The 23,725-nt window shown below is 44.6% G+C and overlaps 2 protein-coding genes across 4 annotated transcripts; both read right to left on the reverse strand.

Annotated features, from left to right (window-relative positions):
• Positions 1-3,053: 3,053 nt before the first annotated feature.
• On the reverse strand, positions 3,054-10,662 carry selenbp1 (selenium binding protein 1). Of its 2 annotated transcripts, none has more exons than XM_064946633.1 (12): positions 10,548-10,662; positions 7,505-7,561; positions 6,916-7,028; positions 6,566-6,751; positions 6,117-6,237; positions 5,358-5,540; positions 5,085-5,266; positions 4,905-4,983; positions 4,605-4,726; positions 4,165-4,257; positions 3,908-4,026; positions 3,054-3,503 (listed from the first exon to the last, which is right to left on the reverse strand). In XM_064946633.1, the coding sequence occupies exons 1-12, from the start codon at positions 10,549-10,551 to the stop codon at positions 3,341-3,343; spliced, it is 1,422 nt and encodes a 473-aa protein (XP_064802705.1). In that variant the 5' UTR covers positions 10,552-10,662; the 3' UTR covers positions 3,054-3,340. The 2 variants fall into 2 exon arrangements, with proteins under 2 accessions (XP_064802705.1, XP_064802706.1); XM_064946634.1 differs by lacking the exon at positions 10,548-10,662 and adding an exon at positions 8,700-8,815.
• A 977-nt stretch (positions 10,663-11,639) lies between these two features.
• Positions 11,640-23,058, reverse strand: pogzb (pogo transposable element derived with ZNF domain b). Of its 2 annotated transcripts, XM_064946635.1 has the most exons (15): positions 22,909-23,058; positions 22,694-22,807; positions 22,493-22,569; positions 22,134-22,375; positions 21,747-21,892; positions 21,510-21,610; positions 21,256-21,402; positions 20,601-20,735; positions 19,945-20,150; positions 19,467-19,607; positions 19,296-19,355; positions 19,089-19,201; positions 14,819-16,468; positions 14,465-14,501; positions 11,640-14,346 (listed from the first exon to the last, which is right to left on the reverse strand). In XM_064946635.1, exons 1-15 carry the CDS (start codon positions 22,955-22,957, stop codon positions 12,489-12,491), a joined length of 5,076 nt encoding a protein of 1,691 aa, XP_064802707.1. In that variant the 5' UTR covers positions 22,958-23,058; the 3' UTR covers positions 11,640-12,488. The 2 variants fall into 2 exon arrangements, with proteins under 2 accessions (XP_064802707.1, XP_064802708.1); XM_064946636.1 differs by lacking the exon at positions 22,909-23,058 and having other exon boundaries at positions 22,497-22,569; positions 22,694-22,785.
• Positions 23,059-23,725: the final 667 nt, after the last annotated feature.

Consider the following 23,725-nt stretch of genomic DNA (forward strand, 5'->3'; position numbering starts at 1 on the left):
AACTTGTTCTCAACTAGCCTACCTGGTTAAATAAAGGTGAAATAATAAATAAATAGGCCTCTATCCTTTACCAGTGTATTGATAATATACCTTTCATTACTATACACTTGTTTAATGTGTCATAGCGGATGACTAAGTGTATCACTGGAAGCTTCCAGAGATGTAGAAGTACTATTGCTACAGATATAAAATGCCTTTTATGGGTCAATAGTATGCTTTGTTTCCCCACTTTGTCACAGTGCTTTGACTTGGATCACACAGTTGTGCTCTGCCTGGCTGCTGTGGATGCAGGAGGAGGATGTAGTGGTGCATCACTACTACTCTCCTGAGACCTAGAAGTATTGTTGCCCCAGACAATGGTGCATCTTGGGTGTGTTTGTGTGGAGTGTTTGTCCCCCTCTGGAATTTCCACTCCGTCACACACACACGTATAGCCAAGCATGGCATGAATATAGGATTGCCGTGCTGATAGCAATGATCTATTTGCATCATCTGACAATTTTATTTCCTCACTTCTGATGTTAATTAACCACATCATTGGATCTGAAAGTAGTATGGTTTGATTCAGTTTAGGGATGTAGGAAAGTAGCTGTCCAAATCATGCCTGGAGTAAAATTGAGAAAAGTTTATAGGTCACCTGCACCTATGGGCAGTAGCAGGCACTGTTGAGCAAGTATAAATTATAAGGCTCACTAGCCACTAAATCCAGCCAGCCAAAGGATCTTTGCTCCAGGTCACAACCTGGCCACCATCAAAAGTTAGTTATTTTCCAATGCAAACCAGTATTGCCAATATGTTAAGTCCTTTAAAATAAATCCTTGCAGTGATACACTTTAGATAATATTTGAGCCAGTGGGTAACTGACTCACCCAAGCTTTTGATAGATTTGCTTAAGGGTCATGCTTCAAGGTCATTCCTGACATGAGACTCAGTGATAAATTACAGTGCCTTGCGAAAGTATTCGGCCCCCTTGAACTTTGCGACCTTTTGCCACATTTCAGGCTTCAAACAAAGATATAAAACTATTTTTTTGTGAAGAATCAACAACAAGTGGGACACAATCATGAAGTGGAACGACATTTATTGGATATTTCAAACTTTTTTAACAAATCAAAAACTGAAAAATTGGGCGTGCAAAATTATTCAGCCCCCTTAAGTTAATACTTTGTAGCGCCACCTTTTGCTGCGATTACAGCTGTAAGTCGCTTGGGGTATGTCTCTATCAGTTTTGCACATCGAGAGACTGAAATGTTTTCCCATTCCTCCTTGCAAAACAGCTCGAGCTCAGTGAGGTTGGATGGAGAGCATTTGTGAACAGCAGTTTTCAGTTCTTTCCACAGATTCTCGATTGGATTCAGGTCTGGACTTTGACTTGGCCATTCTAACACCTGGATATGTTTATTTTTGAACCATTCCATTGTAGATTTTGCTTTATGTTTTGGATCATTGTCTTGTTGGAAGACAAATCTCCATCCCAGTCTCAGGTCTTTTGCAGACTCCATCAGGTTTTCTTCCAGAATGGTCCTGTATTTGGCTCCATCCATCTTCCCATCAATTTTAACCATCTTCCCTGTCCCTGCTGAAGAAAAGCAGGCCCAAACCATGATGCTGCCACCACCATGTTTGACAGTGGGGATGGTGTGGTCAGGGTGATGGGCTGTGTTGCTTTTACGCCAAACATAACATTTTGCATTGTTGCCAAAAAGTTCAATTCTGGTTTCATCTGACCAGAGCACCTTCTTCATGTTTGGTGTGTCTCCCAGGTGGCTTGTGGCAAACTTTAAACTACACTTTTTATGGATATCTTTAAGAAATGTCTTTCTTCTTGCCACTCTTCCATAAAGGCCAGATTTGTGCAATATACGACTGATTGTTGTCCTATGGACAGAGTCTCCCACCTCAGCTGTAGATCTCTGCAGTTCATCCAGAGTGATCATGGGCCTCTTGGCTGCATCTCTGATCAGTCTTCTCCTTATATGAGCTGAAAGTTTGAGGGACGGCCAGGTCTTGGTAGATTTGCAGTGGTCTGATACTCCTTCCATTTCAATATTATCACTTGCACAGTGTGCCTTGGGATGTTTAAAGCTTGGGAAATCTTTTTGTATCCAAATCCGACTTTAAACTCCTTCACAACAGTATCTCGAACCTGCCTGGTCTGTTCCTTGTTCTTCATGATGCTCTCTGCGCTTTTAACGGACCTCTGAGACTATCACAGTGCAGGTGCATTTATACGGAGACTTGATTACACACAGGTGGATTGTATTTATCATTAGTCATTTAGGTCAACATTGGATCATTCAGAGATCCTCACTGAACTTCTGGAGAGAGTTTGCTGCACTGAAAGTAAAGGGGCTGAATAATTTTGCATGCCCAATTTTTCAGTTTTTTGATTTGTTAAAAAAGTTTGAAATATCCAATAAATGTCGTTCCACTTCATGATTGTGTCCCACTTGTTGTTGATTCTTCACAAAAAAAACACAGTTTTATATCTTTATGTTTGAAGCCTGAAATGTGGCAAAAGGTCAAAGTTCAAGGGGGCCGAATACTTTCGCAAGGCACTGTATTATCATTCTATAAACTTGTAGGAATATGCAGTACATTTATTCAATGTATTATTTAAAACCATTAATATATTGCAAATGAACATGTTGTCAATGAGTATTTAAATCAACTGAACTATATAATAATTATGTAAACCATTATTAATGTAGCAGAATTGGTAGACTGGTGGTTAGAGGTAGTTAGAGCTTTGGGCCAGTAACAAACTGAAAGGTTGCTGGTTTAAATACCTGCGCCGACAAGGTGAAAAACCTGTTGTGCATTTGAGCAAGTCACTTAACCCTAATTTACTATAGGGTCACTGTACTACTATGGCTAACCCTGTAAAACAACATGTTTCACTACACCCATCTATTTTACTATTAAATTAAGAGTAAACAATAATCCAGACATACAGATTCATTCAACCCTGCTGAACACACACACTCAGGCCATTAAGGAATGATGAAAATTAGAACGTCTTCATATTCTTAAAGCAGTACGTAGCCATCAGATGTTAGTCTATGAATTCCATGTTAGAATTTGTTTATTTTTTTTAAACCTCAGTTTCACCACTGGCATTGGAAGTAACAAAGAACATTTGGTCCATAGACGAGATAATGACTTAAGGCACAATTATGCATTAAAAGCAAAGCAGCATGGAATGAATAGGCAGCATTATCAGACATGAGGCTCGAGTGTATGCCTCCTTCCCCACCCGTTCCCAACTAATGAGTTACATGAAGTCTATGTAAAGTATGATGGGAATGAGAGGGGGGAAACTGGGGCCTCCTGTGTAACTTTACAGCCAGATGTCAGAGGTGCAGTCTCCCCCAGGGTATCGTAGCTCGTGGGCCAAGGCCGGGCCATTGGGCTCTTTCCCAAAGTCGACCAGGAAGTTCTCATTCACCTCGAGGCCACCATTGGCTGTGTTCACGTCAATCTGCATCATAACAGAACCCTCCCTAGGGCAAAGAGAGAAACAGACAAGGGAAAATAAGAAAGAGTCAAGTATTCCATTTGATAGTGTTTCTAGCTATTGGTGTTCAAAACATCTTATTGAAGCAGCCCATGATATTGAATAACACTTATAAGAGCGATAGCATACAAATCCACGTTTTGATAGCTTACAACAAACCTGTTCCCGTCATGTGCATTGACCACATGTATGTAAAGTGGTGGGAAATTGTAATAATTGAGTAAAAAGATAGCTTCATAATAAATAAGTCACCCTGAAAAATACTACTTGAGTAAAAGTATTTGATTTTAAATATACTATCTACTTAAGTAGTACTTTAAAGTATTTTTACTTAAGTACTTTACGCCACTGAGTAATAGAAAAATCTTAGACCGATGAACAGGTCCTCACTTGATCATTTCCGGGTAGAACTGCTTGTCCCAGCCACTGTAGAGAGAGGTGGTGACATACAGTCTCTTTCCATCCAGACTGAGCTGCAACATCTGGGGGCTCCCTGGGATCCTCTTCCCCTGGGGTGGATCACATGTACACACAAGTCGTTGTCTGCACCTTACAAACAACCTAAACACCTACTGCAGACCTACTGCAGACATTCTGCCAGTGTGTGTGTGAAGTGAGTTTGGGCATAGATTGTTATTCTTACACACCTTGATTATGCGTGGGGGTGGTTGGCTCTGATTCTCTGGATCCTCCAGTACTTTGACAGGGCCATCGTTTAGGATGCTCCCTCCCAAGAAAAGCTGAATACACAGGGAGACGTGAACACAGTCAGTGGACAACTAACAATTTCAGGAGACTGTCCTACCTAGCTACCTTAAGTTGAATGAACTGAGTAAGTCGCTCTGGATAAGAGCGTCTGCTAGATGACCAACATGTAAATGTAGGAGGCCACTTGCTTGACCCTAACACAGATACGCATCACATAGGCAGACCGATGAAGATGATTCATTTAAGTATCCACATAAAAAAAAGAACATATGCACTTGTCCAGTTTAATACTTCTCTGTCCAAGACCATTGCCTGTAAGCTGAAACATTTTTGGTGGGTTTAAAATAAAATCAGCCATGTTGTAAACTTGTGATGTCACCTGGCCAGCCAGACGTGGGTTCCTCCTGTTTGTGATGTCATACTGTCGTATGTCTCCATGCAGCCAGTTACTGAAGTATAGGAAGCGGTCGTCCAGGGAGATCAGAATATCTGTGATCAGACCTAAGATGAACAGATCACACATCAAATTCAGGAAAACCCCATTTAATTTGGCATTTCCATTTGATTATGGAACAGGTAGAAACACCAAATTCCAAATGTTCAATATGTACTGGAAGTGTTCAATGTATCCCTAATCTGCAGTACTCTCCCATCAACATTTTCCCAGACACACACTCACTTGGCATCACTGGCAAAGCCCATCCCTCCACTTTCTTACTGGGGACGTGGATAACCTTCTCAGCAGCCCATTCTCCTTTCTGTTGAGACAGTACCATTTTGTAAGACACTCAGCCAAAAACAAAAGCAAGAGATCAGACATGTTATTCTATTTTTTCCTATGCATGAATGTTTTGCTCACTGGTGTCCTGGAGAAACGGAAGACGGTTCCTTGGAGTGCACAGCCGACGTAGCCCTCCGTGGCGGCGGGATCGTGGAGGAAGCGGATCTCCAGAGGAATGGCGCCCTCCTCCCCCAGGTCCAGGGACTGTAGCCGCTTGTGAGTGGTCCAGTCCCACACGTGGATCTTCGATCCATAGAGACCTGCAGACAGAACAGCAGCATTGAAACATTTCTCTCTACTCAACAAGTGTAATACAAAACACATGTATCACCTCATGTATCATTTACACACCTTCTTTGACATGGTCCAGGTTGAAACCGTAGGCGAGGGCTTTGGGCGCTCCCCATTCGGTGCTCATCATGACATTGTGGCGGGGTTGGTACCAGAAGTCATAACCAAAAGGTGCCGCCTCACCAGGCAGCTCCCAGTTACCAACCACCTCGAACGTTTTACCATCCAGCAAGATAAAGCCACCTGAGAGAAACACATCCTGCATCAGTCATCTAATCCAAATGAACATTAACTTGCCTAAATGACACTCCCTTGCCCCGCCCACTATCCTTTATCATTGTTGATTGTAGAGCCTTAGTCCCTTATTATAAACTGGGTGGTTCCATCCCTAAATGCTGACTGGCTGAAAGCTATGGTATATCAGACCGTATACAACAGGTATAACAAACCATTTATTTGTATTGTTCTAATTACGTATTGTAACCGGTTTATAATAGCAATTTGGCACCTCAGGGGTTTTTGGCATTTGGCCAATATACCACGGCTAAGGGCTGTATCCAGGCACTCCACGTTGCATCATGACTAAGAATAGCCCTTAGCCATGTTATATTGGCCATATACAACACCCCCTCCGGCCTTATTGCTTAAATATAGGCGTGTTTTATTCATCCCTATCCTTATGATACAAAGTAAAGTTTTTCAAGGTCACATACATTGTATGAGGCTGAGGACAAGGAGAGAAGCATCAGGTATGGTCTGCTTTCTTTTACCCAGAACACACTGTCTGTCCCCCTACTGCAGCGTGTTGTCTCCTCCTACCTTTCCCATTGCCAGATGGATCTCCTATGCTGCTGATCATAATCTGGCCACTGCCCAGACAGTGTGTGGTGTGGGGGTTGGCCAGGCCAGTCTTCCAGAAGATATCTGTGGGCTCCACAATCTGTGAGGAAACAATCCTTTGGTTTAAATCAGATTACGACCTGCATGGGAAGGACACTTTCCTTTACAAAACAAATGATGCATATTGGGCTGTTGGTGAGAGATGGGTAGGAGGCTTGACCAAATCTGTACATTCAATTGTCTGTTTTTGATTCGTTGTGTGCTGGAGCTCCTTGTATGACATTGCGTGGTGTTGACTGGATTTGATGTGTCTGTTTCATGTGTTGAGGTTCTGAAAAAAAAAGTTGCATAACAGCTGTGCAACATGGTCATCGAGTACTGTAGTATCACTATAATCAATCACCTGCTGTAGAAGGGTGACCCTTTACCTTGTGCATCTGTGGCGCGCGGGGGTCTGTCCCAGTGTCCACTATGTAGACCCGGGAGGAGATGAGCGAGGGCAGGATAAGTCGGTTGCGCTTCTTGGATGAGTCGCCAAAACAGCTGCTGCAGGCGTTCCAACCAGAGTGGTGTAGCTCGTCATTCAGGTTGGGCATGGGCAGTCTGTGGATGACCTGTAGGTGCAAACATTACCAGGTCACTCTTTAATCCACAAGGTCAAAGGTCATGTATAATACTGTCATCTCTTCAGTATTTAAACTACCGACCACTGTGACTAATGAAGACAGGTGTGAAATCAAAAGCAAGGCAGTGGTTGTTTGATGTAGATCAGCAGTACCTGACAATAAGTAGGAGACTTGGGGTCCACGTCGACAGTGGCAAGGTAGTCTGGTTTTTGGATTCCAGTGTTGCGATAAATGCAGGGCAGGTACACAATCTCCTCACGTGGACCTTCAAAAACAAGATTTCAGGAGGCACTACTGTCATTCACTCCTCCTTGACCACAAGAACAAGGACCATGACAAAGGCAAATCCCAAAGAGGGATTGATATTAAGGGTTGCACTATTTCCTAGTCAACTGACCAGTCGGGTAAGGAGAGTGCCCTGTGGTTTCCCCATCGGGGGAGGTGGTTTTATTTTACTGAATATAACCAAACAAAGCCCAAAGAATCAAACCACAAAGAATTCCAGTAGCCTACAACTGATGTCTGGTTCCTCCCAATGTTTCAGTAAAATAGACAATTTATGGCATTTGTGCATGTAAATATTTTCATGCAACTGACAAACTCATGGAGCAAAAAAAATAATAATAATTTTTTTTTAGTCCCAACTTGTCCAATGGGCAAGTGCCCTGTAGACCTTAATGTCAATCCCTCCTAAAACGCATGGGTGAGCTAAGCTTGTCTTTCCCAGAAAACGACACTCACCCTTCATGGCATCCAGTGGGCTTTTGTAGCCAGGTCCACAGCCTGTGCATTTAGTTGCTGAAAAAACAAACAGCAATTGTCTTTTTCATAGAGAGCTCAAAATAACTTTACTACCACACACAGCAATCTCTGTGTTTCCTATTACTGCTGAACGTCTATGGCAGGTAACCACAGAACTGTCACACCTATAAGTCATATGCATTCGTCATACAGTTGTTGGGCATATGTTTAAAATGACCTAGAAGTTTCATCACAGGTAAGTCATGTAGACACACTTTTCATACTTTTTGTTTTAAAACTGCTGCAGAATGAGTGTGAAAAGAGACATTCATTTGTCCACTTTGTCTTCCTTTCCCAAGGATGCTGTTACTGGCGGCCATCAGAATCGTAGATAAATGCACTTTTACTGTACAAACCTGTAATGCAATGTTATGATTGTGAATGTTAGAGAACAAATCAAATCTGCACAACATGGTCCAAAATGCACTGTTTATTTCCCCAGCCAATGTTTGACCCTAGGGTCAAAATAAATAAACAGAGCACTGTTGAGTATATCAGTGTGCAGATTCTGTTCATTAATACATCAGAATCATAACATTATTTATCAAGGTCATATAGACATGTACAGATAAGTGTTAACTATTTTTAGGCCAATTGTGTGTGTAATATTTAACCAAAAAAAACACAGACATTCCCACTATGGTGCCAACACCCCACTGAGAGTTCCTGCTCCCTAATCATATGTCTTGATTTACAGAATAATAGCAATCCACTCAAGTCAACAGTGCAGACATGGATTCACAAGAGACTGACAGGGTTGGGTCAGTAACCATGATTTTGTTTTGCTATTTTTATTTCACCTTTATTTAACCAGGTAGGCTAGTTGAGAACCAGTTCTCATTTACAACTGCGACCTGGCCAAGATAAAGCATAGCAGTGTGAACAGACAACACAGAGTTACACATGGAGTAAACAATTAACAAGTCAATAACACAGTAGGAAAAAAAAGTCTATATACATTGCGTGCAAAAGGCATGAGGAGGTAGGCAAATAATTAAAATTTTGCTGATTAACACTGGAGTGATAAATGATCAGATGGTCATGTACAGGTAGAGATACTGGTGTGCAAAAGAGCAGAAAAGTAAATAAATAAACAGTATGGGGATGAGGTAGATAAATTGGGTGGGCTATTTACCGATAGACTATGTACAGCTGCAGCGATTGGTTAGTTGCTCAGATCGCAGATGTTTGAAGTTGGTGAGGGAGATAAAGTCTCCAACTTCAGCGATTTTTGCAATTCGTTCCAGTCACAGGCAGCAGAAAACTGGAACGAAAGGCAGCCAAATGAGGTGTTTTCTTTAGGGATGATCAGTGAGATACACCTGCTGGAGCGCGTGCTACGGGTGGGTGTTGCCATAGTGACCAGTGAACTGAGATAAGGTGGAGCTTTACCTAGCATGGACTTGTAGATGACCTGGAGCCAGTGGGTCTAGCAACGAATATGTAGCGAGGGCCAGCCGACTAGAGCATACAGGTCGCAGTGGTATAAGGTGCTTTAGTAACAAAACAGATGGCACTGTGTTAAACTGCATCCAGTTTTCTGAGTACAGAACAACAGTGGTTAAAGCCCATCTCAGGGTCCTAAACTCTTATGGTGACTTGGTCTAGACAACAATGGTTCTGAGACTGTATAGATTTCAAATAAGCTTCATTAGCATGAATGGTAAGGCTACTGTTGCTAAAGCAAAGTGAGATAATGACATCTCTATGTATATCTGTGGAATTTAGGACTCTGCTGATCCAGAGTGCTGGTTGTCTTTGGCATTGTACCAAATCCTGCCATAATTTAGTGCTGCCTTTACTTGGAATAAACCATTGCTTTTGTCATGATCAAAGCTGTGCCTTTTTCCTTGCACTTGGCAAACAATGGTTTTGGCCTAAACCGTTGTTGCAGCTGAGAAACAATAGTGAAGAGAAAAAAAACATGTGGAAACCACAGCAGATATCAAGCAATCTTCCAGGAAACTAGTCTCCAGTCCAACATTTCCTAGCAAAAGTTCAGCTTCCGTTCATTTAATGGGTTTGACTGTTGCAGGTCCAAAGAAACGTGGATGAGCCTCTTGCATCATTGATGGATCTACCAAATTCTCTGTTATGAAAATAGGCTTGTCTCACCGTCAAAATGACATTTTCATTTAATTGTAGAAATTAAAATGTAATAATGCATAGAAGGTTGTTTGTGGTTCTGCTGAAGCATCATGATAAAGTGGATCATTTAAGATGAACAAGGCAACAAGCACAAGAGCAAGAAACCTTTCACACTGAACCCCAACCCCCCAATTTCCCGTCACTGCACACGAGAATAAATAGCTACTTACGCAATGTGAAGCAGGCAGTCTGGTGGCTGCATCATTTAGACCAGTGTTTCCCAACCAGGGGTACTAGGAATCACTGATTTAAACCACCAAACCTATGCAATTGTGTGACCAGGTGTTTAGGTCCATGCTGAAACCACTTTTGACTTTATTCATTCAAAACGGTGTGTGAAAGACAAAGTATCCTATAGTAAAACATAGCAAGCAGTTAATAAGAGAAACATTACATGATTAAATCTAATTGAGACGTCGCTGTAACTTCCATTTCATACAGTCCTTTTGCATGTGTGAGGCAATGCACGAGTGTCAATATGTGAACACATTTGTAAACGTAATTGTCGGTTAAACTAACTGAATTACTCCGCAATGGAATTCGGATTCACATATTTTCAACAAGAACTGCCGCACGGACGTGCGGAATTACTCACACTTATTTTCGTTTTGGACATATTTCATTGGTTGTCTTACTCAAATATGCATTTATATAACACAATAACACATCCAGCTCTAAGTTAAATTACTAATGAAAAGTTGACACTATGGAGGTGGTTAGCATTATGTTCTAGTCCACGTTCAATCATTAACTTCGTCATTACCCATTTCAACGTGTTTGACAGATTTCCGAAAAGCTACGAAAATGAGTGAAAAAGCAGGAAGATTGGACTAACCCATCCCGCAGACTTTATTCGTCCAAGGTCTCCACAGGGATCCAGCCTTTCTATAAATTCTTTCAGCCGATATAAGAGTGGAGGAATGGTTGGCAGGTTTTGTAGGGTAAATGACTTGAGGGGAAGAAAGGGGAGTGTTTATGGCAGCATAACGTTGCACGTAGAAATAAGTATCGAGTGCATTTCGTTTTGCATGGCCCGGTGCCCCGGCGGTGGAGATTACGTTTTGTGACCACTAGACAATGGCATGATCTAAAATATGTAAACCCCACTCAACCGGGGCACAGGGCGATGCCAAATGTACTCATCCATTAATATATGAAAAAGAGATACCCCTGCACGATTGTCCTGCCCTCTGTTACAGTTTGATAAGACTTTCTACAACCGGTTTCGTCAAGTGCTTTGATGGCAACATAACATTTAGCTGACACGTTTCTGGCGCAAAGCAAGGTAACATGTTCTGCACTATAAAATAAATATGCAGTTTAAAGTGTTGTGTTAGTTTATTTCCTATGGTCCATACTGATTAGATATACGGTCTATTAAACTCGTGCTGCCTTCTTACTTAGACTGAGTCAAGGGGTCATCTCTTGCGTAACTCGACATCAGGAAATGTGAGATTAAAGCCACAATCTGGAGTTTTACCAATATTGTGTTTCAGTCCGTAGACAAAAACAACCTATTTCAAATGAGACGCAGCTATGAATGTAAGGACTTAATCTATAAAAGATTGACTGCTTTTTTAATCATATTTTGAAGATATACATTACAGACTGAAATTACATCAAAAACAGAAACAGTAGAGTATTAAAAACTTCTATTTTGAATTAGGCCGTATGATATGATAGATAATTGTACAAACCCATAAAACATTTTTTAAGTTCTATTTGATCAAGAATTGTAAGGGTAGGCTATGTCATTAATCAAAATGACCACTGAGCTGCAGGAAATATCCCAGATTGTGCCTCTCACGCCTAATCAAATGCAGGAAAAAAAATTCTTACAAGAAATTCAGAATCTTCAGGACTGAGGTTGTCACGATTTCAATATCCCCCATGTCCCTTTGGAAGTATTGAGCAGACCAAAGACAAGTCAGAAAAGAAAGGATGAATTTAATTCAATCTCTGTGTGTCCATGACTGTGACAAATGAGGTACAGTTCAGATACTTGTTAAAGAACATATTGGACATCTGCAAAATGCATTCGATATTATGTAACTCCATAAGGAATTCAACATTCCCAACATTTCTCAAGCTTGTCAACCCTTCCTCAGTACTACAATCTGACAGTCACAGGAAAGAGAACATGGTAGTTCACCCAAATCACATTTGTTTATAAGTCCTTAAGATAAATAGAATACTCTATATAGCTGTATGCCGTCATTACTAGCCTTCTAGCAATATGGCTGAGTTTCTCTAGCCCATAGATTAGGCTACTTTCAAGGTAAGGAAAGAATGTATGTAAAGTCATTTGAGTGCAATAAGGGATAAGGAAGAAAAAGTTGGGGGCAAATTTGTAAACCAACACCAATCTGTCAAAAAGGCATTGAACTTTTAGAAAATACTAAACAATGCATAGTAAATATTCTCAAACTGAATTAAGAATGCATTAATGTACAGTATAGCACCTTAAAATGTTTTGTGTCCAGTTGATGATCTGTTTAGATTTGATTTCTAACACCACAAGAACATGCCTTACGGTTGATGGAGTTTGGATCCAGTCTGTTGTGCTTCATAGTGTTCATTAAAGCAAAACATAGAACCTGTCAAGTCAAACAAGGGATCCCCACTCAGTTTCCTCACACTGATGGCATAAAAAAAGGTTGACCAATTGTACTTTAACAGTATGCACTGTAGTCTTCTGTGGCCATTTGCAGGGAAGACCCACAGGCTGTGTGGCCTAAGGCAACACGGCAGATGTTCTTGAGTTGGACCGAAGTATTCAACTCAGAGTTTGTGAAAGGGAAGGACTAAGAGGGGGAGACCTCCTCATGGGACCCTCCTGGCTCTCTGGCAGCGGCTCCATCTCTTCTTCTCCCTTTTCCAAGATGTTATCCTTTGTTGTGTCCATTTCTATAGCTACCTTGTGATTCTCATCTAATGTCCCTTCTTCACTTTCCTGCTCTTCATCTACCTTCCTTTCTTTAACCTCTTGCTCCTCATCTACCCTCTCTTCTCCAGCCTCTTGCTCCTCATCTACCCTCTCTTCTCCAGTCTCTTGATTCTCATCTACCCTCTCTTCTCCAGTCTCTTGCTTCTCATCTACCCTCTCTTCTCCAGCCTCCATGTCCTCTGTACCCCTGCTGTCTTCCTGCTTGAACTCTGCTGGTGACTCTGGCTCCAGAACCTCAGGACCTAGCAGGGCCTCTCTGAGAGTACTCATCAGCTCTGACTGAGTCTCTGCCAGAGTCTTAGTTATTTCCTGGTCCCGCTGCCCAGGGACCAAGTCAGTAAGGTGGAAGGACTGTCGCAGCAGATCAGGCTGTTCCTCTAGGTAGGACAAGGCCTCCACTAGCCAGGCCACTAGCAGCTGCACTAGGTCTTTGTGTGTGGCCCCTGCTGCCCCACCCTCGGCAGCCAGCCGGGCCCAGCGGGCCAGCAAGAAGCTCTGCAGCACGGGCCGCAGGCACATCTCCAGGGGCTGGAGGCGGCAGGTGCAGCCAGCGGGGACCACGGCCGGAAGGGTGCCAGTGGCACCAAGGCTGGTCAAGAAGTCCTTAGACACGTGTCCACGGTGGCCGTCCAGGATCAGCATGCCTTTGGTACTCCTGTTCTGGTCCAGCATATGTTGGCGCCACACCTGAGACTCCCACAGTGCCAACTCCTCGTCCCTGGTGAATCCCTCCAACTTGGCCTCCAGCAGGACAGAGTTGGGGAGGCCTGTGCCCTGCATCTTGGGGAGCTGCCCCTTGATTAGGACCAGGGTGCGTAGCATGGTGCCATCGGCCAGCGCTGAAAGATAGATGGTGACCAGAGGTTCCCTGGTTCCCACCAGCTGGAGAGCCTCTTCTTTATCCACTTTGGCTGGATCTGCAAGCGCCTCAATGTCTACAAAGACAGACAGCTCGTCCATGGCAGCTATGCCTGTGTGGGGCAGATCGTGGGCCTGGATGTGCTTGCGGGTGAACTTGGTGAAGGAGTTAGCGTTGTCCTCCATGGAGCGTGGCAAGCGGCAGCTGACCGTGGCAGTCCGCCCAACAGCCTGCCAGCCAAGGCTATGCTGCAGCATGAAGCTCACAGCCCAGTCGTAAGAGATGCGGAAGGCGCTGCTGTGACCGTCCTGGCTGTGGATCTCAGAAGCCCTCTGAAAAAGGTTCTTCTCATTGAGTGGCAGCTGCTGCTCTCGCTGGGCCATGACCCACTCCACCATGCGCTCCACCGCCTCTCCCTTGCCGGGTCCCCGGCCATCACGTTCCAGCTGCTTCTCCTTGTTCTTCAGCCAGGCCCGGATGAGATTGGACTGGGTGGATAGCTGCTTGGCGGCTTGATGTTCCCCGCAGCACAGAGCGAACAGCACTATCCTCAGCAGACGCACAGAGAGGGTGTCCTCTCGTTCTTTTACCACCGGGCGTACTGTCGGAGGGGTGACGGGAGGATCAGATACGGCAGGCTGCTGTTTAGACTCCCCTTCATTAACAATTTCATCAACGTCCTTGCCAAGACCTTCAACCTCCATTTCTTCATTGTCTGTGTCTGAGCCCATGTCCTCCACTGGGGCCATTGTCTCGTCCAGGTCACTCTCCGGCCCTAATGGACCCCACTCGCTGCTGTCGTCAAAGCGGTCTGCTCCCGTGGTGTTTCTGCAGGAAAGAAAGATGAGTGGTATTTGAGGCATGACAGATAAAACATCTCAATTAATCACAATATTTTGGGGGGAGTAAATTGTGTGAAACGGCTGGAGTGTGTCTCGTAAAGTACCTCATGTCCTCCATGATGAATCCAACATTAGGGGAGCCTGTTAAAAAAAAAAGAGAGAGAGAGGATAAGAGATTTAGATGTGAAAAGAAAGAGCACGCAGCTAAATGTAAGTGTTACAACAAACATTTCTGTTTCAGGTTGAACTATGTAGACTTTGTTTTCCCTATCATAATGTATTATTAATGTCATCCTTCACAGTTCCCCAGTCAAGCAGTCACAGACAATGTTTTTGACGCTTGTATACTCATAGAGATGAAGCTAGTCTTGAATTGATTATATACTGTATGTGTTTTGGTATCACAAGAGATGATATTATTGTGTGTGCATCTACAAAACATCAAATAAATGATTGACCTGAGTGGTGGGGTGAGAAACCATGATACTCCCAGAAGCAGCTGGGCTGCTTGCACAGGTTGGCTTTGCAAACGATGCATCCAAACACGCTCTCATGGCGCAGGTTCTTCAGATTGCAGTTCTTGCATCTCTTGGTCTTGGCGGTGAGTTTAACCAATCTGTGCCTTAGTTTATTTGGATTGCCTTGCAGGGCAACCTCTCGCACGCTCACTAGTCCCTCTTTATTCTCAGAGTGGATGCGTGCTTGTCTCTCTGCACACTTGGCTAGCTGGTGCCCTAAGCGCTTTCGAAAGTTTGCCTGGGTAAAGAGTCCGCCCTGCACCCATGACGGTGGGTTCTCTTTGCGGCTCTCCCGCAGCACTATGAAGGCGTTGACTATGCTCAGGTTGACCAGGAACCAGAAGAGACTGCGCCAGTGCTTGTCTAGTGGCAGCCCTCCTAGAGGGTTGCAGGCAAGCAGCTGTTTGCAGATGTCCACTCCTCGCATATTCTCCTGCAGAAGTCGGAAGGCTAAGGGCCGCTCGATGGGGCTGAGTTCGCCCACTTTTGTTTGAGACTTCCTCCACACTGTGTCTGGCTGCCCCGGCCTGGCGTTGGTGGACAGGCAGCCCATCTCCTTGGTGTCTTTCCAGCGGGTGGCCAGCAGGGGACCCAACTGCCTCTGCAGGAAGTCCCCAGGCTTCTCCAGCTGACCCTGCTCCCACAGCTCCCTGGGGAGGATGGGGCTTGGTGGAGGAAAGGAGCTGGAGGCGTAAATGCCCTGGTCCAAGAGCTTCTGCATGAGAGGGGCAGAGGCCAGTGAGCTACCCAGGAAGAGCTGGTGGTGTTTCTGCTGGAGTCCCTCCACTAAGGGGGGAACTACACTGAACCCCAGCTCATTCTCCTTCTCCCTCCCCATGTGGATGAGCAGTCGGTGGCAGTAGCCCGACTTGGAGTCACACAGCAGCCACACCCCTGGTTGGGCCTTGGGGTTCCCTTTGGCTTGGCCGGCCTCCGTCTCCAGGCTGGGCAGCAGGGCCCGGTCGATGGCCAGGCACCGGTTGGGTTGGTAGGCTTCCCACATGGAGTCGCCAAGGATGCTCAGCATAGGTCTGAAGAGACGCAGCCTGTCGCTGCCACTGCCCTCCCCCTCCTCCTCCTCCTCCATGGAGGTGAGCAGACTACCCATCCAGATGTTGTTGGAGATCTGCTGGAAGCGCTTGATGGACATGGCCCTGAAGAAGGTGTGGCAGTTGTCGTAGTGCTGCCAGGACCAGTAGTTGGCAGGCTCTGGGAGGCTCTGAAGGCCCATGAGGATACTGAGACCTATGAAGCCCTTGATCTCGTGAGCGGCAACAGGGACCCAGTCCGGGTCACGCTGCCCAAGAAACTGGCAGGTCTTGGCCTTGGCGTTGGTCTCGTTGGCGATGAGCTCCATGAGCGAGTACGGGAAGAGCAGGTTGAAGTAGTCGACAGCGTCGCTGTTTTTGTTTAAGGACTGGCGAGGACCGCAGCTCTCTGTGAAGTTGAGGATGGTTGCGGAGTTGGTGCCTCTCAGCAGAGGTTCTCTCCAGTTCTCCATTAACGCCCATTCAGACCTCCCCACTTCCACACCCCCCCTGGATTTGTCCTCCTCCTCTTGGCAGAACTCAATGTCAGACTCCAGAGACTCTGTGGGGGAGGGAAGGGGATCACAGGAACAACAGTTAGTCTTCTGCTCCACAGAGCCAAGTTGACAACTTTTCTTTTATAAACACCCTGGGCCATTTCTTATGTCAGCCAAGTCCACTTTTACAACACCATGTGTATAGAATGAGAACAGGGAAAAATATAACACCTTCACAACTGGCCAGTAGTCTGAAAACAACCTAAACGGCAGAGGAAAACAGATTGGTATGCAGACTGTCTCCTTGGTAAGACATTACTCCTCTGCACTTGGGTCATTTTTAGACTCATTATGTTTTGGCCCCCTGACCATCCCCCAAGAAAAACTAAAATGGTCACGTGGCTGAATCTAGTTGATGATAGTGTGTGAACGAGCAACATGGGATGCCGCCATGTAGAGTTCTTTGACCTCATTAATGAAGAGAAGGGGAATGTGTGGTAACAAACACCTGTTGTGTGTGGTTGTGAATAAGTGTGTGGTTCATCTTTTGCCACATTTCTGTAGAGACACACACACACACACACACACACACACACACACACACACACACCCTATACTCGCTCACCATTTCATTTTTTTTGTATTTACAAGTTTGTAAAAATAGTTTTACATTTGGTAGGGCCAATAGCTTTAGTGCGACCGCATGACCAGAACATAAGGCCTTGTTCTAACCAATATAGATCTAACAAATATTTATGATTGAAGGCCCCTTCTGGTGTCCTATATGAGGGGATTTGATGGGCACTCCACAATATCTGGTGTGAACCATGTCTCTCACTGTACAATATCTGGTGTGAACCATGTCTCACTGTACAATATCTGGTGTGAACCATGTCTCTCACTGTACAATATCTGGTGTGAACCATGTCTCTCACTGTACAATATCTGGTTTGAACCATGTCTCTCACTGTACAATATCTGGTGTGAACCATGTCTCTCACTGTACAATATCTGGTGTGAACCATGTCTCTCACTGTACAATATCTGGTGTGAACCATGTCTCTCACTGTACAATATCTGGTGTGAACCATGTCTCTCACTGTACAATATCTGGTGTGAACCATGTCTCTCACTGTACAATATCTGGTGTGAACCATGTCTCTCACTGTACAATATCTGGTGTGAACCATGTCTCACTGTACAATATCTGGTGTGAACCATGTCTCTCACTGTACAATATCTGTTGTGAACCATGTCTCACTGTACAATATCTGGTGTGAACCATGTCTCACTGTACAATATCTGGTGTGAAACATGTCTCTCACCATGTCTCTCACTGTACAATATCTGGTGTGAACCATGTCTCTCACTGTACAATATCTGGTGTGAACCATGTCTCACTGTACAATATCTGGTGTGAACCATGTCTCACTGTACAATATCTGGTGTGAACCATGTCTCTCACTGTACAATATCTGGTGTGAACCATGTCTCTCACTGTACAATATCTGGTGTGAACCATGTCTCACTGTACAATATCTGGTGTGAACCATGTCTCTCACTGTACAATATCTGGTGTGAACCATGTCTCTCACTGTACAATATCTGGTGTGAACCATGTCTCTCACTGTACAATATCTGGTGTGAACCATGTCTCACTGTACAATATCTGGTGTGAACCATGTCTCACTGTACAATATCTGGTGTGAACCATGTCTCACTGTACAATATCTGGTGTGAACCATGTCTCTCACTGTACAATATCTGTTGTGAACCATGTCTCACTGTACAATATCTGGTGTGAACCATGTCTCACTGTACAATATCTGGTGTGAACCATGTCTCACTGTACAATATCTGGTGTGAACCATGTCTCTCACTGTACAATATCTGGTGTGAACCATGTCTCTCACTGTACAATATCTGGTGTGAACCATGTCTCACTGTACAATATCTGGTGTGAACCATGTCTCTCACTGTACAATATCTGGTGTGAAACATGTCTCTCACTGTACAATATCTGGTGTGAAACATGTCTCTCACTGTACAATATCTGGTGTGAACCATGTCTCTCACTGTACAATATCTGGTGTGAACCATGTCTCTCACTGTACAATATCTGGTGTGAACCATGTCTCTCACTGTACAATATCTGGTGTGAACCATGTCTCTCACTGTACAATATCTGGTGTGAACCATGTCTCTCACTGTACAATATCTGCTGTGAACCATGTCTCACTGTACAATATCTGGTGTGAACCATGTCTCTCACTGTACAATAATCCTACCATGTCTTTCAGTGTTCACAAGGGGAGAAAAGCTCAACACTTTGTGCAACAAAACATTTGGCATCAGGCCAAGTTAAACAACAAAGCAAATAAGGACAGCAACCCACCACAACTAGATATGTCAAATCATGGGGCTCTTTTGCTGGCACATTTTGTTAGGGTGTTGCCATCCTGGTTCTACGTTATAGTACATTTAATGAATAAGATTAATGGTGTATAAATGTTAATGTATAAATGCTTATGCATTGTACGTAGTAGTATACACTTTATAAAGTGTGCTAGCAATTTCAAAACATTTTCTAAACTGCAAAAATAAAGCATCTCTCTCCTTCCATGGTAAAACTGACATGCAAAGGCTATCTGTTTGGAGTTCTGTGGGGAGCTTGAAGACACCTACCGTTTGGTGTACAGGTGCTGGAGCCGTGACTTGGGTCCTGGGCCAGGTGCTTGGCCATAAGGTCCCCTGTCTGAGAGCTGAAGTCACAGAGCTCACACCGCAGCTTCAAATAGCTGTGTGGAACAGAGGGAAAGAGGGTTGGAACGTGTCCCTAGTAACTGGCAAGGCAAAAAAGACCAAAAACCCAGCGGAAAAGGTGTCCATTACCAAGGGGGGGGCCGCTTGTGCAGGGGGACCCGGTTGGTTTTCATACGTGGTGCATGATTTCTGCAACAAGACAAATGAACACTATCAAACTGTCCAAGTCATCTATGATCAATGAATGAACCATTGTTTCTTTGACTAATAAAACATTATGTATATTGAAGCTTGACCCACGTAATCATGTGGTCTGCGTAGGAGCGCGAACAGCAGGTGCTGTAGGGGCACACGGCACAGTGGACGAAGGTGGGGTAGTGGTCGGGGAAGCTGGGTACGTCTGAGCTGCACTCCATGCACCGCTGCTTGACTAGAGACACACTGTAGAGGTCACACAGAGGTCAGACACTTCAGCCATAATATATGTGTTTATACATCACCCTGGCCGTGAGCCAACCCTCCAAGGGTGTTTCAGGGGAGTTGGGATAAGCAACAAAAAAACGTATTTCCAACTCACACACACATATTAATACACACATGTACATGTGTGAAAAATAACAAACACCCACCAAATGATGATTATGTTTATACATGCTCTCAGAGGGCAAGCTAGTGCTACTGTCACACTTCTCAATCAAAAACTAAGTCTGAGATGAATGATAGAAGAGCTCCTGGGATTTGTAGTCGCTCCATGTACAACAATATGACTATTACTCACCTCCGTTTCTGAAACTTGGTGAGCAGGTCCAACTGCTTGATGGATTTCCTCATGGTGGTTCTGGTTGTTTGTGGAGGTGGTCTGGACTGATGCTGTATGTGTGTGTAGGTCTGGCCCGCCTGAGGAGTGGGGCCTGTTGTCTTATAGGCCAGAGGTACATTCTTGGGCAACTGTCCCTTGTGGTGGGAATATGCCCTGATGGTCACCTAAGTACACAGACAAGAATAGAACACAGTGTTTAACCCCATTTTACTTATGAATACTATACCTATACAAATATAACTCCTTCTTGATCTAGGACATGCATTTCTTTTTGGTTAACCGTTGTTCTGTCCAACAAATAAATTGCCTGAATCTCTACGCTTAGAAAAAAGGGTTCCAAAAGGGTTTTTCAGCTATCCCCATAGGAGACCCCTTTTGGGTTCCATGTAGAACCCTTATTTTGGGTTCCATGTTGAACCCTCTAAGGGTTTCTAGGCGATTCTACATGGAACCAAAAAAGGTTCTTCAAAGGTTCTCCTATGGGAATAGCAGAAAGCACCTTTTCTACTCAGAGTATAGATAAAGTGGCAAGACATTTCTCTGTGGATGATGCCACTTTGTGGCACAAGTAAGAGAAGGTCTAATCAGTGAAATGAAGCTGTTCATCAACTCACTTTAGTCCCAGGTTGGAGCCCCTCCAGCTGCTTGGGTTTGCGGAAGGTCCTGTGGCTGTGGGTTTTGTGCTCCATCCTGTCCGTGGCAGAGAGGAACTGCAAACGGCACTTGTTGCAGTGACTCGCTCTACTGGCCTGAAAAATCAAGAGTTGGGTTCAGCGTTTCAGGGCTATACATAAACTGCAGAAGAAATTGTGATCTCTTTTTGTCTTTGTACAAGAGTTTACGAAACACTTTTTCTTGCAACGCCTACTTTGCAGTATCACTGCCTTTATAAAACATATGGGACCGGTTTCCCAGGCCCAGATTAATCCTAGTCCTGGACTAAATACACACTTACAATGAAGATTCTCTGTTGAGATTGGTGTTTAATCTAAGACTAGGTATAATATGAGTGTGGGAAACCAGGCCATAAATACTTTTTTGCACTTTAAGAAAATAACTTCCTTTAAGTAAATTCTTTACAACCATTGGGAACGATCCTTACTTTTTTATGGTCCTGTGTGGCTTAGTTGGTAGAGCATGGGACTTGCAACACCAGGGTTGTGGGTTTGATTCCCACAGGGGACCAGTATGAGAAAATGTATGCACTCACTACTGTAAATTGTTCTGCTAAATGACATAACATGTAATGGGCCTGGGTTGTTCCTCTACCTGGTGTCGTATGTAATGCTGCTGGTAGGAGTTGGGACTCTTGAACACCTTCAGGCAGTAGACACACAGCTGGTTGCATGTCTTTGCATGATTGGTACAGAAGTGGTTGTACACATCAGAAAAGAAAGAAGACCGGTATCGACACACCTTGAAAAGAAGAAGGGATGGGACTTCAGGAAGGTGTGGTTCTGAAAGGAAATGGAAAGGTCAGCATTTATTCTATCCTGTTTACCTGGAAGTGAAAGGTTACCAACCTGGCAAATATAGGGCATCTCTCCTGGTTTGTGGGTGTTCTTCATGTGATGCAGGAACACAGGCTCACTCTCAAACGCCCACTCACAGATCTTACAACAAGCTGCACGTTCAATAGAGAAAACAAATCACAAATCCTCCATCAAATGCAACTTAGTTTAATCATAAGAAAATATATCTCACAGGATGCATATTTAACAACAGGTGAATATGTAAGTATGGTAATGTGAAGGGCGTACTGGAAGACTGAGTGGGCCCGTGGGCATTCTCCACATGGTACTGGAGCTGGGCGCTGGTAGAGAACTGGCGGAAGCAGTGCTGGCAGGAGGTCAGCTGGTCCACCCATTTAGTCATCTCTGGGTGCTGCTTCATGTGGTCCATCAGCCTGCCAAGCACAACACACACACACACACACACAGTTAACATCCTTCCATCAATTGAGATTTGCATTTGCATAGTTCTAACACTTGAATAAGTGGTCCAGATACTTTTGTGGCAATATATCACATGCAAACATTTGATTGATACTTCTACCCCTAAATGTTGTCATTTCAAATCAATTTATGGTCAGCCTGTATGTGTACATACTGTGTGTGTGTATCTGGAGCAGGGGACCCCATCCTCACCTAATGTTGCTATTGGACCTCTTGGGACAGATGACACATTTGAAGGAATAGTTCAGCTTCGTGGGCTGGCTGTCGACCAGGGACTGTTGGCCCGCGAAGTGGCCATAGTAGAAATCATCCACTAGCATAACCACCTTAGGCGGAGGGTCTGGGTTGGAGCTGGGAGCCAGTTCTGGCAGGGGGTTCTGAGTGCCACTGCTGCTGGAAGGCCCAGCAGTAATAACCAGGTCTGGACAGCAGAACTGGGAGGGAGGAATTCAATACAGTTTAAATTGCCATCATTCTCATCATTACTAGTGTTGAATGTTCATATTTTAATATCTGGAATGTTCTATGGTGCATATGATTAAGCTTCTTACACACATATGTCCTTGAAGGGCTTCTTGCATTTTGAATTGGGCTCCACATCGGGGGCATATCTTCACCTCCCGATCAACTGTAAAACAAACAGAACAGGGAAACATTTGCCCGATGTTCTGTTCAGCGACATTTTTACACTTCGAACCAGCGAGGGAATATGATAATGAGCAATAGATCTGATATGGATGTAATTACTGTACCTTTGGTGTTGCCCTGTGTCAGGGGCGTGGCCACGGGTACATTGGCCTGGCTGTTGCTCTTGACGATCTGCAGAAGCTGCGATTGGAGAGCGACTGGGACTTGGTTCCATTTCACTATAGCACAAAGGAAAGCAGGGGATGTTCAACAGATGTCACCTTAGATACAAAAGCTGTACTTCATTGAATTTAGACCCACCCATAAAATAAGAATTTACAAATCTGAGGCTGTGAGGAAGTGTTGAGTAGAGTGGGCCGGGTGCCCATGGTGCTAGCCGTGGTGGTGAGGGGGCGTGACTGGACCCGCGGATGGTGAGGGTGGCAGGGATTTGCATAGTGGCAAAGGTGCTGGGCACCGCCTGCCGTAAAACACCACTGGGGCCAGCAGTGGGCCTAATCTGTGCAGGCTGGGTCACAACCTGAGGCATCCCCATAGACGGAGCAAAGAACTGCCCTCCAGGTCCTACCATAGGAGAGAGAGGGCTGTTAACAAAATGGTGTTACTATACCATTGGGACCCCTGTATGTCTATTGTAGCTCTGTGAAAACAGCACTGGATAAAGATGCTGAAATGAAAGATATAAAGTTACAAAATTACCAGAGAGGAGGGTGATGGGTCGAATCATCTGGCCTTGCTGTAAACTCAGAACGATCCCCATAGGGTTCTGCCCAGGCCTGATATTTCGGACCGGGAAACCCTGTGAGATATAGTAATGAGATGAAGTTAAATACATTCTTAAATGCATTCCACCTCGCTGAGCTGAACCCAAGCAGGTCAGAGAAGATCCGTGAGCACTGATGCAGTCCGTACCTGGGTGAAGTAGATCTGCTGGGCATTGGCCGGGCCGGCACCAGGGTTAACAGCTGTGGGCAGTAGCATGGTGCTCAGACCTGTAGGGGTTTGGATCTGGATCAGCTGTTGTCCCTGGACCATGCCAGATGGTACCAGAGAGGGCATACTAGGGACTCCCGTGGGGACCATAAATTGAGGTAACACCGATGACGACACAGGCGCTGAGGGACACAGAGGAAAGG

This window comes from Oncorhynchus masou, chromosome 29 (genome assembly GCF_036934945.1).
Source record: "Oncorhynchus masou masou isolate Uvic2021 chromosome 29, UVic_Omas_1.1, whole genome shotgun sequence".
NCBI classification, from domain to species: domain Eukaryota; kingdom Metazoa; phylum Chordata; class Actinopteri; order Salmoniformes; family Salmonidae; genus Oncorhynchus; species Oncorhynchus masou.